General features: G+C 40.4%; 2 protein-coding genes across 2 annotated transcripts in view; one reads left to right on the forward strand and one right to left on the reverse strand.

Annotated features, from left to right (window-relative positions):
- Positions 1–149: 149 nt before the first annotated feature.
- Positions 150–3,746, reverse strand: LOC129816526 (mediator of RNA polymerase II transcription subunit 4-like). The gene is made up of 7 exons (XM_055871097.1): positions 3,642–3,746; positions 3,198–3,264; positions 2,785–2,955; positions 2,586–2,643; positions 2,392–2,478; positions 2,021–2,152; positions 150–1,858 (listed from the first exon to the last, which is right to left on the reverse strand). The coding sequence occupies exons 1-7, from the start codon at positions 3,710–3,712 to the stop codon at positions 1,686–1,688; spliced, it is 759 nt and encodes a 252-aa protein (XP_055727072.1). The 5' UTR covers positions 3,713–3,746; the 3' UTR covers positions 150–1,685.
- A 114-nt stretch (positions 3,747–3,860) lies between these two features.
- Positions 3,861–19,642, forward strand: part of LOC129816525 (integral membrane protein 2B-like) — a 33,419-nt gene continuing 17,637 nt past the window's right edge. The window contains exon 1 of the mRNA XM_055871096.1: positions 3,861–4,162. Coding sequence (XP_055727071.1) covers positions 4,082–4,162 — 81 coding nt within the window. The 5' untranslated portion in view covers positions 3,861–4,081. The remainder of the gene's footprint in view (positions 4,163–19,642) is intronic.

Below are 19,642 nucleotides of genomic sequence, written 5' to 3' on the forward strand. Positions count from 1 at the left end.
GCATAGGCGTGACTCACATTCAATGGTCTTCACAATTTGAAGACAAGGCTATAAATACATACGGTCAACTGGACATTATATAATGCACACTTAAAACGAGGTCATGGTGGCCTTTCAAATTGTATTCTCTAAGATGAGCAACACAAACGTTTTCAAAATTGGTATTTATTTACCCGGTTTGGAAAAACCTACTGTATATACAGACCTATTTACACATGGAGCAAACACTCATCAGTCAAACAAAACAAAAATGACTTTCTATATAAAGAATATACGGTGTGCTTGATGAACCTTGGCCGGCAAGTGTGAACTCGGGCAAGCTGAACAAATTCAAAATCCACTCCTGGAGAGACGTTTTAACCAATAGCAGAGACGTTAAGGAGCACTTGGGTTCCAATCTGCAACACATTCTTTCAAAACAAAACAAATACAGTTATACTCCCTTCAAGGGTACATGTACTTTTCAACACTATTCCCCAGTGTCAGTCTAAAAAAAAAACTAAATAAACAAATGATGGGGAGCCAGATAGACAATGAAAGGAAAACAACAGTATTATCACTATCAGTTACGTAGTACCAGACATTTCCCTGAACTGAATCAGCATAACCATACTGTGGACTTTACAGACACTAATACACTACATGACCAAAAGTATGTTGACACCTGCTCATCAAACATCTCATTCCAAAATCATGGGCATTAATATGGAGTTGGTCCATGAGGTCCATTTGCTATAACAGCCTCCACTCTTCTTGAAAGGCTTTCTACTAGATGTTGGAACATTGCTGCGGGGACTTGCTTCCATTTAGCCACAAGAGCATTAGTGAGGTCGGCACTGATTTTGGGCGATTAGGCCTGGCTCGTAGTCGGCATTCCAATTCATCCCAAATGTGTTCAATGAGGTTGAGATTAGGGCTCTGTACAGACCAGTCAAGTTCTTCCACGCTGATCTCGACAAACCATTTCTTTATGGACCTCGCTTTGTACATGGGGGCATTGTCATGCTGAAACAGGAAAGGGCCTTCCCCAAACTGTTGCCACAAGGTTGGAAGCACAGAATCGTCTAGAATGTCATTGTATCTTGTAGCGTTAAGATTTCCCTTCACTGGAACTAAGAAGCCTAGCCCGAACCATGAAAAACAGCCTCAGACCATTATTCCTCCTCCACCAAACTTTAGTTGGCACTATGCAGTCGGGCAGGTAGCGTTCTCCTGACCTCCGCCAAATCCAGATTAGTCTGTCGGCCTGCCAGATGGCAAAGCAAGATTCATCACTCCAGAGAACAGCACTGTTGACAGGGGCAGCTCTTTAGTAAGGCCCTTCTACTGACAAAGTTTGTCCATGGAGATTGCATGGCTGTGTGCTCGATTTTATACACCTGTCAGCAACGGGTGTGGCTGAAATAGCCAAATCCACTAATTTGAAGGGGTGCCCACATTCAAAAGTATATATAGTGTATTACATTGGGGATGACAGATAATTTAGTACAAATGTTTTATCAACAAGCTGGGAAAAGAGAGGGTCAGAGTGATCAAACTCTAGCTTTTCGTATAGGTTATGGGTGTGATGGATTGCTGGCTCTACGAGGTACTGGGAGTGTCCAATTCCCAACACACAGTCAGCTGATGATTCAGATATATACACACAGGTGGGCGGGCTGATGGACAGACACACACTCAGCCAGTCAGTCCGAGTCGCTGCTGCTGCTGGATGAGTCTGTAGACATGGCTTCCACGTCGTCCTCGTTCTCTTTGTTGTGGCCGGGGGGCTCCAGCCCAAAGTCGTTGCCATGGTGCGGGGGGAGCATACCAACTGAGACGTCGGACGATTGCCAGGGGTACTGGGGTGTAAGCACATCTGAGGGGGAGAGGAAGGAAAGAGTATTTGAGCTGCGTGATAGGGTTAGTATTATACTGTATAGTCCACAGAATCATATCAAACACACAGACCATAGGAGAAGAAAAAAACATTTGACTCAATTTGTAGAAGAAAGGAACCACACATACAACAAAAGCATACCCGGCAATCTCCCAGCAGCCAGTGCATCTCCAGGGAGGTGTCCGTTCACGCCATTAGTTGGCAGATTGCTCATGTGACCCAACATTCCACTGCGCATCTCCAGGTCAGTCGGGTAAGGTCTACGTGGATCACCTGTTATAAGGAATATGTCATCAAGTCGATTGAAGAGTAATTACTGTAGTATTGTGAATGCTAGTCACTGCTGTGATAGGGATTATTTGAACCTCAGCCACTATCACTACCGAGAGGAAATTCCAGTCTGGAGAGAAGGAACATGCAAGGGAAGGAGGATCTGGGGGAGGTAGTGATTGGGGGGGAAATGGTATCTAAGACTTCAAAACAAAATAAAAAAGGGCAGAAAGAAGACAAACCTGGTACCCAGTTGAGAGGGGCACACACTGCATTGCTGGCACTAATCCTGTGGGCATATTTGATGATCTCTTCTGAGGAAATGCTCCCTGAAAGACAAAAGTTATTTTAGTTTCACATTTATAATCTCTGGTGGTATTTATGTATCAGAAAGCTCTCCAGCTACTCATACGAATGCTGTGAAAATCAGGCTCACCTTTTCTGGCCTTATGAATAGATTTTAGCTTCTCCTTTGCTTGGTATACAGCAGTCGCCTAGAAGAGAGAGGTTTGGGCAAAAAAGGTTAGGTTGAATCAAAGCCATAAACAATGTGCTGTTGGGTTCCAATTTAGTAAAGGAGACACATTGTAGTCTCTTTAGGATTTCTTATCATTCTCCAGCTCCACTATTCTCACCAGTATATGTTCAGCCTCCTTCAGCTGTTTCTGGAGCTGCTGGATGTCGCAGTCTCTCTTCTCCACATCCTTCTCCAGGACGTGCATCTCTTGGTGCACCTTGCCCTGCTCCTGTGCCACCCTCATCAGCTCCTGGAACTCTCTGTCTCGCTTCACCAGCAGCTCCAGGATCTGCCCACAGCAAAACACATGCATTCAGACTTCTGACCGACTGCACATTGTAAGATAGACTACTATTGACACAAAGTTGTGTGGAGAAAAGCAGTCTCAAAAACCTATTTCACAAAATGCAAACTAAATCTGAGTGGTATGTTCAGGTATGGTGCACATCTTATAATTCTTTGAATAGCTTGGATTGCAGATATTGTTGCTACATCTAAATATAGTTTTAGGTTGAATCAGGTGCCTGTTACCTGGGTGTCCTCGCCTCCTTGGGGGAGTTTTTGGCTCCTTGACAGTGCAAGCATCTCTATCAATTCCCTGAAATACGAGTAACATTGGGTTTTATATATACACAATCCATGGCTGACGTTATAGCCTATACAACAGTGGTTCACAACATTTTTCGGTTACTGTACCACCAACTGAATTTTGCTCTGCCTGGAGTACACCTAATATACCCCCTCATGTGCATTTGACCAGTAACCCTATGATCTCATGAGTCTTCTCAAGTACCCCCTGTGGATAGGCCAATTACCCCCAGGGGTCCCAGTACCCCTGGTTGGGAACCACTGGCCTAGCAGTAACATTACACTCAGAACACGAAACGTAGGCATTGTTAAATAAACTACAAACTAGGTCATTTGAATGGCTGTTCAGGAAACAATTATTCGGGAGAGAAAATAATAAATTCGTACCTGGATAACACTTCTAAATCGTCCAGTACCGATAATAACCGCTCTTTCGTAGATTTATCAGTCACCGCCATCACTGTTTCCACGCCACTGCGCAGAACAGGAAATGGAGCTGATATTTTGTTGTGTGGAAATAAAGCTTGCTAGCGACGTCTGTTGGAAAGGAGTGAAAAGGCCTTCTGTTGGCGAATTCACTGAGGCAAAAAATAGAAAGAGGCGGAGCCACATCTATACAGAAAAAAATTGTATTCTCTGGAAGTTAGGTGCTCAGCGCTCAGCTGTTGAGTTGAGGTGAATATTTGGTTGAGTCGGGCAGCACGAGCTGTGTGTGTTTATCTGCGCGGTCGTAGGAGCTAGCTACAGCAGCAAGATTCCAAACAACTTCGACGTGCTAAACACACTCACACTCTGTTATTTTGAAATCAACCAGTGCAAATTTCACGATGGTGAAGGTATCGTTTAATTCGGCCCTCGGGCAGAAAGACATGAAAAAGGACAGCGAAACCCTAATTCCAGAGGACAAGGTGAGTAATTACAACTGCGAATAGCCATCAAGGATTGTGTTATTGACTGTACGTTTGTTTATGTGTAACTCTGTGTTTGTGTCACACTGCTTTGCTTTATCTTGGCCAGGTCGCAGTTGTAAATGAGAACGTGTTCTCAACTGGCCTAACGCTACCTGGTTAAATAAAGGTGTAATAAAAACAAAACAAAAAAATTATTACGTTAACTTAACGTTAGTTATCTAACGTTAGAAAACATTGTCACAGTTGAACAGACACAGATGGCAAAATGAAGACGTCAATCCCCTAGCCAGATCCGAGATTAGCCAATACGTTATATATAGCTATCTAATTACCGACATTAGATACATTTGAACTAATTGAAAGTAATATTTGGCCAAATGTCTAAATTAATGTTGTTAGTGTTGAGACTTGCTTAATCAGCTCTCAACAATTCACTGACCACCATTATCTAACGTTAAATTATAGCCTACAGGGGCTGCCAGTTATTGCTTTCTTTCCCCTTCATTGCAAATGGCAGGCTGAATGTCAATTAATGTTTTGAGTTTTGGAGATCAGCTGGAACTTGTTTGTCACTTGAAGCCAGCGCTTGTTTCAGTGTTCAGTCCCTGCTGCTTACATTGATACACCCTCAACTGTTCTTTCTCATTCCAAGAACAGCAGTAGCGTTATGATAAGGGTTATCAACACTGAATTGTCATCATTCTGTTTGTCAGTGTTGGTTGGACCAAGAAATGGACAGACACAACATTCATTTCTAAGAACGGTATGATGCCAGGTATTTAGAAATAATCTAAAATAAGAAACTTTGTCCCCAGGTGAGAAATTTCTCTTGCACATTAACAACATCTCAAAAATATATAAATAAATATGGTATATGAAATATGCAGTACAGACGCCTACATGACACAATGCACATGCTCACAACTGATAGGAAGAGTAGGAGCGTGAGACAGCACTCATATGTCTGCTCACTTATCATCAAAGCCATGCCAATTGGGCAGGTTGCCTCTGAGAAGATGATGTGAAGTGGCAGGCGAGTCTGCATTGCAAATAACTCCATCTGTCTCCCCTCGCTGACTCATACCATTCAATACATTTTTCAGTACACAGTTCTGTCTTCTATCCTTCCACCCATTAAGATTCTCACAGCCTAGACTGTTTCCCCTTGGGGAAATGTGTCTTGGTTCTCCCAACAAGCCCAGCATTGTATTACATTTATCACAAAACAATACAGGGTTACATACAGTCAATATGGATAATGGAACTACCATGCATTGGTCAAATCAAGCTTTTATTTATACAGCACATTTCAGACAATATGCCTTACAGGATAGCATCTTTTGGCATCTTAAGGTTATCTGGCAGGCTATTCCAGAGGCTGGGGGCATAATAACTGAGGGACCTACTGGGTAGATACCATTAAAGCATGCCTGACATGTATTTTGGTGCACAATTGTGGGTTGATTTTAAAAACCAATAGAAGAATCTTAAAATCTATTCTAAATCTCACAGGCAGCCAGTGCAGAGACCTTAAAACTGGTGTAATGTGTGCTGTCCATCTTGGTCATTACGTGTGCTGCAGCATTCTGTATGTTTTGCAGTTGACCAATGGCATGCTTGGGTAGCCCAGACAGGAGAGCAATACAGTAGTCCAGCCTGCTTGTAATAAAAGCATGAATACGTCTCTCTGTATCAGCCTGAGAGAGAAACGGCTGCACCGTGGCAATGTTCCTCAGGTGGTTAAAAACCTATTTTGGTCACATTCCTGATTTAGTTCAGATTTTAAAATAGCACCTAGGTTTTTTACCTGGTGTTTTATCTTTATTGCCTGTGAATTCAAATGTGTGGCTAGATTCTCTCTGTGCTTTGGCTCCGACAATAAGTACTGGATTTAGCTGGAGGAAGTTGAGTCATCAAAGTATTTTAATAACTAATATAGTCTAATCATTTATTTGTGGAGCTAAAATCCTCTGGTGACACAAATGTAAAGTTGTGTATCTTGCTGTGCTTTCTGATAATGCTGTCAAGGGGTTATATATATATATATATATATCACACACAGTTGAAGTCGGAAGTTTACATACACCTTAGCCAAATACATTTAAGCTCAGTTTTTCACAATTCCTGACATTTAATCCTAGTAAAGATTCCCTGTCTTAGGTCAGTTAGGATCACCGCTTTATTTTAGGAATGTGAAATGTCAGAATAATAGTAGAGAATGATTTATTTCATCTTTTATTTCTTTCATCACGTTCCCAGTGGGTCAGAAGTTTACATACACTCAATTAGTATTTGGTAGCATTGCCTTTAAATTATTTAACTTGGGTCAAACGGAGTGTGGTGTCAGGAAAATAACCTCACACTCAATGTCAACAAAACAAAAGAGATGATCGTGGACTTCAGGAAACAGCAGAGGGAGCACCCCCCTATCCACATCGACGGGACATTAGTGAAGAAGGTGGAAAGTTTTAAGTTCCTCGGCGTACACATCACGGACAAACTGAAATGGTCCACCCACACAGACAGCGTGGTAAAGAAGGCGCAACGGCGCCTCTTCAACCTCAGGAGGCTGAAGAAATTTGGCTTGTCACCAAAAACCATTCACAAACTTTTACAGATGCACAATCGAGAACATCCTGTCGGGCTATATCACCGCCTGGTACGGCAACTGCTCCACCCACAACCGCAAGGCTCTCCAGAGGGTAGTGAGGTCTACACATCACCGGGGGAAAACTACCTGCCCTCCATGACACCTACACCACCTGACGTCACAGGAAGGCCAAAAAGATCATCAATGACGACAACCACCCGAGCCACTGCCTGTTCACCCCGCTTGCCTATGCCGTTCAGCCATCGCTCATCCATATATTTATATGTACACATTGATATTCATTCCTTTACACTTGCGTGTATAAGGTAGTTGTTGTGTAATTGTTAGATATTACTGTGTGGTCGGAACTAGAAGCACAAGCATTGCGCTACACTCACATTAACATCTGCTAACCATGTGTATGTGACCAATACAATTTTGATTTGATTTGAATGTTTCGGGTAGCCTTCCACAAGCTTCCCAAAATAAGTTGGATGAATTTTGTCCCATTCCTCCTGACAGCCGGTGTAACTGAGTCAGGTTTGTAGGTTTCCTTGCTCGCACACGCTTTTTCAGTTCTGCCCACAAATTTTCTATGGGATTGAGCTCAGGGCTTTGTGATGGCCACTCCAATACCTTGACTTTGTTGTACTTAAGCCATTTTGCCACAACTTTGGACGTATGTTTGGGGTCATTGTCCATTTGGAAGACCCATTTGTGACCAAGCTTTAACTTCCTGACTGATGTCTTGAAATGTTGCTTCAATATATCCACATAATTTTCCTCCAGTCTCTCCTGCAGCAAAGCACCCCCACAACATGATGCTGCCACCCCCATGCTTCACGGTTGGGATGGGGTTCTTCGGTTTGCAAGCCTCCCCCTTTTCCTCCAAACATAACAATGGTCATTATGGCCAAACAGTTCTATTTTTGTTTCTTCAGACCAGAGGACATTTCTCCAAAAGTACAATCTTTGTCCCCATGTGCAGTTGCAAACCGTAGTCTTTTTAATGGCAGTTTTGAAGCAGTGGCTTCTTCCTTGCTGAGCGGCATTTCAGGTTATGTCGATATAGGACTCGTTTTACTGTGGATATAGATACTTTTGTACCTGTGAAGATGCTGCCGGAAACAAGGTCCTTTGCTGTTGTTCTGGGATTGATTTGCACTTTTCGCTCAAGTATGTTCATCTTTAGGAGACACAACGCGTCTTCTTCCTGAGTGGTATGAAGGCTGCGTGGTCCCATGGTGTTTATACTTGCGTACTATTGTTTATACGGATGAACGTGGTACCTTCAGGTGTTTGGAAATTGCTCCCAAGGTTGAACCAGACTTGTGGAGGTCCACATTTTTTTTCTGGGGTCTTGGCTGATTTCTTTTGATTTTCCCATGATGTCAAGGAAAGAGGCACTGAGTTTGAAGGTAGGCCTTGAAATACATCCACAGGTACACCTCCAATTGACTCAAATGATGTCAATTAGTCTATCAGAAGCTTCTAAAGCCATGACATAATTTTCTAGAATTTTCCAAGCTTTTTAAAGGCACATTCAACTTAGTGTATGTAAACTTCTGACCCACTGGAATTGTGATGTAGTGAAATAATTTGTCTGTAAACAATCGTTGGAAAAATTACATTTACATTTAAGTCATTTAGCAGACGCTCTTATCCAGAGCGACTTACAAATTGGATATATATATTTAACCAGGCAAGTCTGTTAAGAACAAATTCTTATTTTTCAATGACGGAGTAGGAACAGTGGGTTAACTGCCTTGTTCAGGGGCAGAACGACAGATTTTTACCTTGTCAGCTCGGGGATTCGAACTTGCAACCTTTCGGTTACTAGTCCAACGCTCTAACCACTAGGCTACCTACCGCCGATTACTTGTCATGTAGAGGTCGACCGATTATGATTTTTCAACACCGATACCAATTATTGGTCCTCCAATCAAACATTTTTGGAGGACCAGAAATAGCCGATACAGATTTAATTGTCTAAATGTTCTATTTATTTTTGAATTTTTAATTAATAAAACATATATATATATATATATATATATATATTTGTAATAATGACACTTACAACAATACTGAATGAACACTTATTTTAACTTAACATAATACATCATATAAAATCAATTTAGTCTCAAATAAATAATGAAACATGTTCAATTTGGTTTAAATAATGCAAAAACAAAGTATTGGAGAAAGTAAAAGTGCAGTATGTGCCATGTAAAAAAGCTAACGTTTAAGTTCCTTGCTCAGAACATATGAAAGCTGGTTGTCCTCTTTTACGCTGCTTCTACTCTGTTTTATCTTATGCATAGTCACTTTAACTATACATTCATGTACATACTACCTAAATTGGCCCGACCAACCAGTGCTCCCGCACATTGGCTAACCGGGCTATCTGCATTGTGTCCCACCACCCGCCAACCCCTCTTTTTACGCTTCTGCTACTCTCTGTTCATCATATATGCATAGTCACTTTAACGATACCTACATGTACATACTACCTCAATCAGCCTGACTATGAGGTGTCTGTATATAGCCTTGCTATTCTTTTTTTCAAATGTCTTTTTACTGTTTTATTTCTTTACTTACCCACACACACACACACACACACACGCACCATTGGTTTGTTCCTTTTAACATGAGTCTTCAATATTCCCAGGTAAGAAGTTTTAGGTTGTAGTATTATAGGACTATTTCTTTCTATACCATTTGTATTTCATATAGCTTTGACTATTGGATATAAGAATAGGTACTTTAGTATTGCCAGCTTAATCTCGGGAGTTGATAGGCTTGAAGTTATAAACAGCACAATGCTTGAAGCACAGCGAAGAGCTGCTGGCAAATGCAGGAAAGTGATGTTTGAATGAATGCTTACGAGCCTGCTGCTGCCTTTCACCGCTCAGTCAGACTGCTCTATCAAATCGTAGACTTAATTATAATATAATAACACACAAACATGAGCCTTAGGTCATTAATCTGGTCAAATCCGGAAACTATCATTTCGAAAACAAAACGTTTATTCTTTCAGTGAAATGCGGAACCGTTACATATTTTATCTAACGGGTGGCATCCTAAGTCTAAATATTGCTGTTACATTGCACAACCTTCAATGTTATGTCATAATTATGTACAACATTGGCAAATTAATTACGGTCTTTGTTAGGAAGAAATCGTCTTCACACAGTTCGCAACGAGCCAGGCGGCCCAAATTGATGCATATACCCTGACTCTGCTTGCACAGAACGCAAGAGAAGTGACACAATTTCCCTAGTTAAAATAAATTCATGTTAGCAGGCAATATTAACTAAATATGCAGGTTTAAAAAAATATAAACTTGTGTATTGATTTTAAGAAAGGCATTGATGTTTATGGTTAGGTTAGGTACACATTGGTGCAACGACAGTGCTTTTTTCGCGAATGCACTTGTTAAATCACCCGTTTGGCGAAGTAGGCTGTGATTCAATGATAAATTAACAGGCACCGCATTGATTATATGCAACGCAGGACAAGCTAGATAAACTAGTAATATCATCAACCATGTGTAGTTAACTAGTGATTATGTTAAGATTGATTGTTTTTTATAAGATAAGTTTAATGCTAGCTAGCACCTTACCTTGGCTCCTTGCTGCGCTCGCATAACAGGTTGTCAGCCTGCCACGCAGGCCATAATTGGTGTCCAAAAATGCCGATTACCGATTGTTATGAAAACTTGAAAGCGGCCCTAATTCATCGGTCATTACGATTTATTCGGTCGACCTCTAGTGTCATGCACAAAGTAGATGTCCTAACCGACTTGCCAAAACTATACTTTGTTAACAAGAAATTTGTGGAGTGGTTGAAAAGCGAGTTTTAAAGACTTCAACCTAAGCGTATGTAAACTTCTGACTTTAACTGTGTGTATATATATATATGAACTGAACTCTTCCGGACCCATCAACCAAACCTCATGGAACGCCACATGTGATATGTATTTTCTCTGCGTTATGTTCACCAAGGGTGACAAACTCTTGACCGGTTAAATAGGTCCTAAACCTATTTCATATAAAATGTTGTATGTCACATACACATGGTTAGCAGATGTTAATGCGAGTGTAGCGATATGCTTGTGCTTCCAGTTCCTACCATGCAGTAATATCTAACAAGTAATCTAACCTAACAATTTCACAACAACTACCTTATACACACAAGTGTAAAGGAATGAATAAGAATATGTGCATAAGAATATATGATTGAGTGATGGCCGAACGGCATAGGCAAGATGCAGTAGATGGTATAGAGTACAGTATATACATATGAGATGAGTAATGTAGGGTATGTAAACATTATATAAAGTGGCTAGTGATACATTTATTACATCAATTTTTCCATCTTAACCTCTCTTGGGTAGGGGGCGGTATTGTCACGTCCGGATGAAAAGCGTGCCCAGAGTAAACTGCCTGCTACTCAGACCCAGATGCTAGGATATGCATATTATTAGTCGATTTGGATAGAAAACAGTCTGAAGTTTCTAAAACTGTTTGAATGATGTCTGTGAGTATAACAGAACTCATATGGCAGGCATAAACTGGAGAAAAGAATCCAACCAGGAAGTGGGAAATCTTTTTTGTGGTGTTTTTTTGTAGGTTTGTAGTGTTTCAACTCTTTGCTTATTCAAGATACAGTGGAAATGGGGTCATATTGCACTTCCTACGGCTTCCACTAGATGTCAACAGTCTTTAGAACCTTGTTTGATGCTTCTACTGTGAAGTTGGGGCGAATGAGAGGGGAATGAGTCAGAGGTCTGCCAGAGAGCCACGAGCTGACCATGGGCGTTGATGTGAGAGAGTTAGCTTGCGTTCCATTGCATTTCTGAAGACAAATGAATTCTCCGGTTGGAACATTATTGAATATTTATGTTAAAAACATCCTAAAGATTGATTCTATACATCTTTTGACATGTTTCTACGGACTGTAACGAACTTTTCGTCTGCACCTAGTGATCGCGCGTCATGAATTTTGATTACTGGGCTAAACGCGCGAACAAAAAGGAGGTATTTGGACATAAATGATGGACTTCATCGAACGAAACAAACATTTATTGTGGAACTGGGATTCCTGGGAGTGCGTTCTGATGAAGATCATCAACGGTAAGTGAATATTTATAATGCTATTTCTGACCTGTTTTCTTTGTTTGTTTTTTTTAGGGGTGGATCAGCTTAATATTGCGGAAAGAATGTTGCTTCCATCAATGTAATTGTCTGCATCATTTCCAATCCCCCATATTTTTGGGGGTAAATATATATATCATACACATATGCATACATATACACATATATACATACACATACCTATATAGACATACATACTTTTTTAAAGAATATATCTTTATTATTATTCCCCGCAAACCCTACCACCGATTCCCCCAATTTTTTTGGTCTTTAAATTAAATTGGTATGTGTTTTTATTTATCACACTTTTCTTTAACCATTTATGTTCTTTAATATAGGGCTGACATACAAGTTCCTTACTTTTTTCCCCTTCTACTTGCCTCTTCCATTTTTGTGGTAATGCTGCATTTAATTGGTTGTAATTTTGGGTAGAGCAGACATTTCCATATGTCTGTGTTAGCTGCATGTGTGACATAACTCCACCAGTCCTATTCATGATATCATTCACAAAAATAATACCTTTTTTAAACATTTCTTCAATAAATAGTTTTTTTTATCAATTACTATTTGAATTTAACCACAATATTTGTTGTACTATTTGTTCCGTCCTTTCAGGTGGATTAAACTGAAATTGCAACCAACTTTCTAAGGCTTGTTTAAAAAATAAAGATATTTTGGAGATTATTTCCTTTTCAAGCAACCGAAAGTGAGCAGGTGTAATCTGAATAAAGGGAAAAGGGCCCTTCTTGAACATAGGATGAGACATTCGTACCAATTTACTAGAGAACCAGTTTGGATTTAAGTATAACTTTTGTATGACTGATGCCTTTAGTGAGAGGTCTAATGCTTTAATATTTAATAATTTCTGCCCTCCGAATTCATATTCGTTATATAAATAGGCCCTTTTAATTTTATCTGGCTTGCCGTTCCAAATAAAATAGAATATTTTTTGTTCATATCATTTAAAAAGCAGGTCACTAGGTGTAGGCAAAACCATAAGCAAATAGGTAAACTGTGATATGATTAAAGAGTTAATCAGGGTGATTTTCCCACAAATAGACAGGTATTTTCCTTTCCATCGTAGCAAGATCTTATCTATTTTTGCTAACTTTCTATAAAAATTTATTGGAGTGAGATCATTTCTTTCTTTTGGGATTTGTATACCGAGTATGTCCACATCTCCGTCAGACCATTTAATTGGTAAACTACATGGCAATGTAAAATGTGTATTTTTTAATGATCCAATACGTAATATGGTACATTTATCATAATTTGGTTTTAATCCAGAGAGGATAGCAAATGTATCTAGATCCTTTAAGAGGCCGTGGAGAGACTCTAGTTGTGGTTTTAAAAGAAAACATGAATCATCAGCGTACAATGACACCTTAGTTTGTAGGCCCTGGATTTCTAATCCCTTAATATTAATGTTTGATCTAATTTTAACAGCTAACATTTCGATGGCAATAATAAATAGATATGCCGATAGTGGACAACCTTGTTTTACTCCTCTAGATAGTTTAAAACTTTCTGAGATGTAGCCATTATTTACTATTTTACACCTAGGGTTACTATACATAATTTTAACCCATTTTATAAGAGATTCCCCAAAATTGAAATATTCTAGGCATTTATATATAAACTCCAGTCATACTTTATCAAAAGCCTTTTCAAAATCAGCTATGAAAACCAGACCTGGTGTCCCCGATATTTCATAGTATTCTATTGTTTCCAGTACTTGCCTTATATTATCTCCAATGTATCGTCCATGTAAAAAACCTGTCTGATTAGGATGAATAATATCTGACAATACTTTTTTTATTATATGCGCCAAGCATTTTGCTAGGATTTTTGCATCACAACACTGAAGTGTAAGAGGTCTCCAATGTTTTAAATGGACTGGATCTTTATATATACCACTTGGGTCCTGTTTCAGTAATTATGATATCACACCTTCTTGTTGCGTGTCTGATAATCTATCATTTATATAGGAGTGGTTAAAACAAGCTAATAATGGTCCTTTGAGTATATCAAAAAAATGTTTGTATACTTCCACTGGTATGCCATCCAGCCCTGGAGTTTTCCCATCCTTAAAGGCCCCAATTGCATCAAGTAGTCCTCCTCTGTAATTAGGCCTTCACATGAGTCTTTCTGTACAGATGTTAATTTTACATTATTATTAGGAAAAAAATCCATACAATTAGTTTCAGTTAGTGGAGATGGAGGAGCCTGAAAAGAAAACATATTCTTAACGTACTTTACTTCCTCTTTCAAAATATAATTTGGTGAATCATGCGTGACTCCATCATTTGTAACAAGTTTTAATATGTTTTTTTTGGTAGCATTTCTATATTGAAGATTGAAAAAGAATTTGGTGCATTTTTCCCCATATTCCATCCAGTTCGTTTTATTTTTATAATATATTACATATTCTTGAATATATATTCTTGAATAAGTTCCTCCATTTCTTTTTGTTTTTCCTCTAACTTATTCTGTGCCTCTATGGTACCGTTTTTATTGTTATCTAACTGTACTGTTAGTCCTTCAATTTCCTTTGTTAATATGGACTCTTTTGATCGAAATTGCTTTTGTTTTATAGATGAGTACTGAATTGCATGGCCTCTAAAGGCACACTTAAAAGTGTCCCATACAATACGGGGATCTGCTGTACCTATGTTATGTCTGACAAAGTCAGTTATAAATTCTTCTGTCCTAGTTCTAAACAATTTATCATCTAGTAGGCTTTGATTAAATTTCCAATATCCTCGCCCACGTGGAAATTCTGTAAGAGTAATATATATGCCAATTATGTGATGGTCCGACCGCATTCTGTCCTCTATCAAAAACACTTTTTAACTTTTGGTGCCAGAGAGAATGATATAAGAAAGTATTCAAGGCGACTAGCTTGATTAAGCCTCCGCCATGTATATCTCACTAGGTCAGGCTATTTAAGTCTCCATATATCCACTAATTCCAATATATCCATGACATTCCTGATTTCCTTAAGTGCCTGAGGGTGATAGTTTGTAGTGTGATTTCCTTTCCGGTCCATAGAGGTATTTAAGACCGTATTAAAATCTCCCACTATAATAATAGTCTAGTGTTGCTTGTAGAGTTGATACATTCTTATATATAGTCAAAGAAGTTTGGATCATCATTATTCGGACCGTATAGGTTAATAAGCCATATCTGTTTATTGTCCAATAACATATTTAAAATAATCCATCTACCTTGAGGATCTGTTTGGACAAGTTGCACATTTGTATCAAAATTATTGTTAATTAAAACCATCACCCCTTTTGAATTTCTTTGCCCATGGGAGAAATATATCCCCCCCCCCCCCAGTTCTTTTTCCACAAAACTTCATTTAAAACTGTTGAATGGGTTTCCTGTAAACAATAGATATTATAATCCTTCTCTTTTAGCCAGGTAAATACTGATCGTCTTTTCTTATTATCTGCTAAGCCATTACAATTGTAACTGGCTATACTTATTTCACCACTTACCATAATGAGACACACCTTTCAATTATTTTTATCAAAATATATGTTTGTAAACGTCCTATTAAAAAGTAACATAATGATTGAGTGTCTAGATAGTTGTACCATGATATTTGCATTTCTACTAAGTAAACCTCCAATTGGTCCCTACTATTCCACCCGCTAAAAGCCCTCATCTCGAGTTGGGTTGTCATCCCAATGCCCGGCAGACCACCCTCGACCCCCTGTATCCCATAGCCCTGGACCGACTGGGATCCATCCTTTGAAAAGAGCACACAGTGCCATTTACCGAATTGAAGTAGATCCATTGCCAAATGCATTTTCATCGCCCTCACCTCGATTTTTATTAAAATTGCTGTGGATCATCCTCTATTGTCCCTAACATCTTTTACTTCTTCCTTCGCAACAGTTGTGGGATACACACATACACCCACACACATTCAGCCCTTACCCCCACACAACCATAACCTCACTTTCTCAACAATTGCACCATCCCAGAGCCCAACTCAAGATAGGTCATGAATTACAAATGTACTTGCAGTTGCAGCTGCATGAGAAGGCCTGCAAGACCGCGCAAAAATGAGCATAAATGTAGAGATTTATTTACCATTGTCACATCCTAGATGATGGAGGTCAAATGTACACCTTCTTCCTGAAACACCCACAATACGGTCATCCGTCATGACCATGTTCCCAAGCATCTCCATCCAGTCCGACTTTGATTTCGTGCCACCAGGGCCACAATAATATACCCCCTCTCTGAATGTCCGAGTGTGACCCCCTCCCCATGGGTTACTGCAGCTAGTGTTGCCAGCACTGCCACTTTCTGACTTCTGTTGACTACACAACATGGCGGATATCTCTTTGGGTTTTGTTGGTCTCTGAGCGCTGTACTCAGATTATTGCATGGTTTGCTTTTTTTGTAAAGTTTTTTTGAAATCTGACACAGCGGTTGCATTAAGGAGAAGTGGATCTAAAATTCCATGGATAACAGTTGTATCTTTTAGCAATGTTTATTATGAGTATTTCTGTAAATTGATGTGGCTCTCTGCAAAATCACCGGATGTTTTGGAACTACTGAACATAATGCGCCAATGTAAACTCAGATTTTTGGATATAAATATGAACTTTACCGAACAAAACATACATGTATTGTGTAACATGACGTCCTATGAGTGTCATCTGATGAAGATCATCAAAGGTTAATGTAGTATCCTTAAAGGCTTATTAGAACTACGACTCATGAGACTTACATACGGTTTAGTATTTAATTGTAACTTAGATTTACATTATCTTATGCACCTGGCTTAAACTACCTGAAGCTTTCTTAATCATAGTTAAATAGGCAGACATAGGAAATAGCTACGGATAGCGGGAAGCAAACCCCCGTCTTGAGTCAATACTGCCATCTATTGGTAAACATAAATATACCAGGCTACTACAGTTAATGATTAAATTTATCTCTTTCTGCCTTTTGTGACTCCTCTCTTTGACTGGAAAAATGGCTGTGTTTTTCTGTGACTTGGCTCTGACCTAACATAATCGTTTGGTGTGCTTTCGTCGTAAAGTCTTTTTGAAATCGAACACTGTGGCTGGATTTACAACAAGTGTATCTTTAAAATGGTGTCAAATACTTGTATGTTTGAGGAATTTTAATTATGGGATTTCTGTTGTTTTGAATTTGGCGCCCTGCAGTTTTACTGGCTGTTGACGAGGTGAGACGCTACCGTCCCACATACCCTAGAGGTTAAAGTGGCTGGAGTTGAGTCAGTAAGTTGGCAGCAGCCACTCAATGTTAGTGATGGCTGTTTAATAGTCCGATGGCCTTGAGATAGAAGCTGTTTTTCAGTCTCTCGGTCCCCGCTTTGATGCACCTGTACTGACCTCGCCTTCTGGATGATAGTAGGGTGAACAGGCAGTGGCTCGGGTGGTTGTTGTCCTTGATGATCTTTTTGGCCTTCCTGTGACATCGGGTGGTGTAGGTGTCCTGGAGGGCAGGTAGTTTTCCCCCGGTGATGCGTTGTGCAGACCTCACTACCCTATGGAGAGTCTTACGGTTATGGGCGGAGCAGTTGCCGTACCAGGCGATGATACAGCCCGACAGGATGCTCTCGATAGTGCCTCTGTAAACGTTTGAATGTTTTTGGTGACAAGCTGAATTTCTTCAGCCTCCAGAGGTAGAAGAGGCGCTGCTGCACCTTCTTCACCACGCTGTCTGTGTGGGTGGACCGTGTGTGTGGGTGGACCGTTTCAGTTTGTCCGTGATGTGTACACCGAGGAACTTAAAACTTTCCACCCTCTCCACTACTGTCCCGTCGATGTGAATAGGGGGCTGCTCCCTCTGCTGTTTCCTGAAGTCCACGATCATCTCCTTTGTTTTGTTGACGTTGAGTGTGAGGTTATTTTCCTGACGCCACACTCCGAGGGCCCTTACCTCCTCCCTGTAGGCCGTCTCGTCGTTGTTGGTAATCAAGCCTTCCACTGTAGTGTCATCTGCAAACCTGATGATTGAGTTTGAGGCGTGCATGGCCACGCAGTCATGGGTGAACAGGGTGTACAGGAGAGGGCTGAGAACGCACCTCTGTGGGGCCCCAGTGTTGAAGATCAGCGGGGTGGAGATGTTGTTACCTACCCTCACCACCTGGGGGTGGCCCGTCAGGAAGTCCAGGACCCAGTTGCACAGGGCGGGGTCGAGACCCAGGGTCTTCTGTGGTTTTCCACCAGAAATGTGTAATTGGACCTCTCTATCTTGACCACAAACTGTACAGAGATAGGCTTTTGATTTTCACCTTCCCACACATTCTTAGCCTCTGACCTTATAGTCCTTCTGTCTGTCTGTATAATCACATTTATGTTCTTCCTCCCTGGTTTGAAGTGGCCTTTAACAAATGCATTTTTCACCTCTGCAAGGGGATTTCTGTAGCTTTGCCTAGTGGTTCCACATGCTATAATTAGTTTATATTAACATCTTTAGACTTTATTCACTTGAGTAACCAAGATGAAGAAGACCCATCATTACAGTATGTTTGCTCCTTTGATCCTTTTGGGGTAATTCTTTTGTTAACCGTTATCTTGTTTTCTTTGGGAAGTCAGCGTTTTCGTGCTGGCCAAACGTTTACATAAGTTTCAAGTTTCGAGGCAAAGCAAGAGGACCAGAGTAGCCTTCTCTTTGTCCCAATAGGCAGCATGCATTGTTCCTTGAGGCATTTAGGCATAGGCTCCATTCCAAATAGCCAACACTTCTTTGGCTTCGTAGATGGGTTGGCTGACAATGGCACGAAAAGGATGTGCACGCATCGGTGGCCGGAAGGCCTGTGTGCATTATGATTCTGAATGGTCAGACAGCTACTAACAATGACAAGAAGCTGCCATGTGAGGAATCATAGGTGGCTGGTTTCTGCTCTTTGTATCTTATTGATACCATGTCTTGTTTTGACTGATGTCATGCTATGCTAATATGACAAAAATATATTTTACATGTTCACAGTCTAAGCCAGGGCTCTCCAACCCTGTTCCTGGAGAGCTACCATCCTGTAGGTTTTCACTCCAACCCTAATCTAGCACACCTGATTCTAATAATTAGCTGGTTGATAAGCTGAATCAGGTTAGTTACAACTGGGGTTGGAGCGGAAACCTACAGGAGGGTAGATCTCCAGGAACAGGGTTGGAGACTCCTGGTCTAAGCCAACCCTGTCTGTTTTGCCCCATAGTTGTGGTTTTGTTTCTAAATAACCAACCACTTCCCAGTAGGCAGGATTATGCTTCCCTGGCTGGGAAAGCAGTCTCAGGGAATGTGAAGGTCAGTGGCAGTAGCTCATCAGATGGCGTGAGAGATGGACAGTGGGAGGGTTCGGCTCTTGTTCACACTGCCTGATTAACGGGCGCAGAGTGATTGGCAGCGGGCAGGAGACAGGGCAGCTGCACATGCCTTGTGTGTATCAGGGGTTCTGCCAAGCGCAAGCAAGAGTGCTGCTTTGCAACCACTTAACAGTTCACTAATATTATGTAAATATAGCCCAACTTCATAATTATACAGACACTGCCTAACAACACAGAGGCACCCTAGAATATGGTAATATTATAGGGCACTATAAAATCTGCGTTGCAGACGGACACGGAATCAAGACATTGAAACGGAATTCAACAATATAAAACATGTATTAAACTTAGGACATCAACTAACTTCATTGAACTTAGTAGAAAAGTCCTTAATTTTCCTGAGATTTATCATATG

This window comes from Salvelinus fontinalis, chromosome 19 (genome assembly GCF_029448725.1).
Source record: "Salvelinus fontinalis isolate EN_2023a chromosome 19, ASM2944872v1, whole genome shotgun sequence".
In the NCBI taxonomy this organism is placed as follows: Eukaryota; Metazoa; Chordata; class Actinopteri; order Salmoniformes; family Salmonidae; genus Salvelinus; species Salvelinus fontinalis.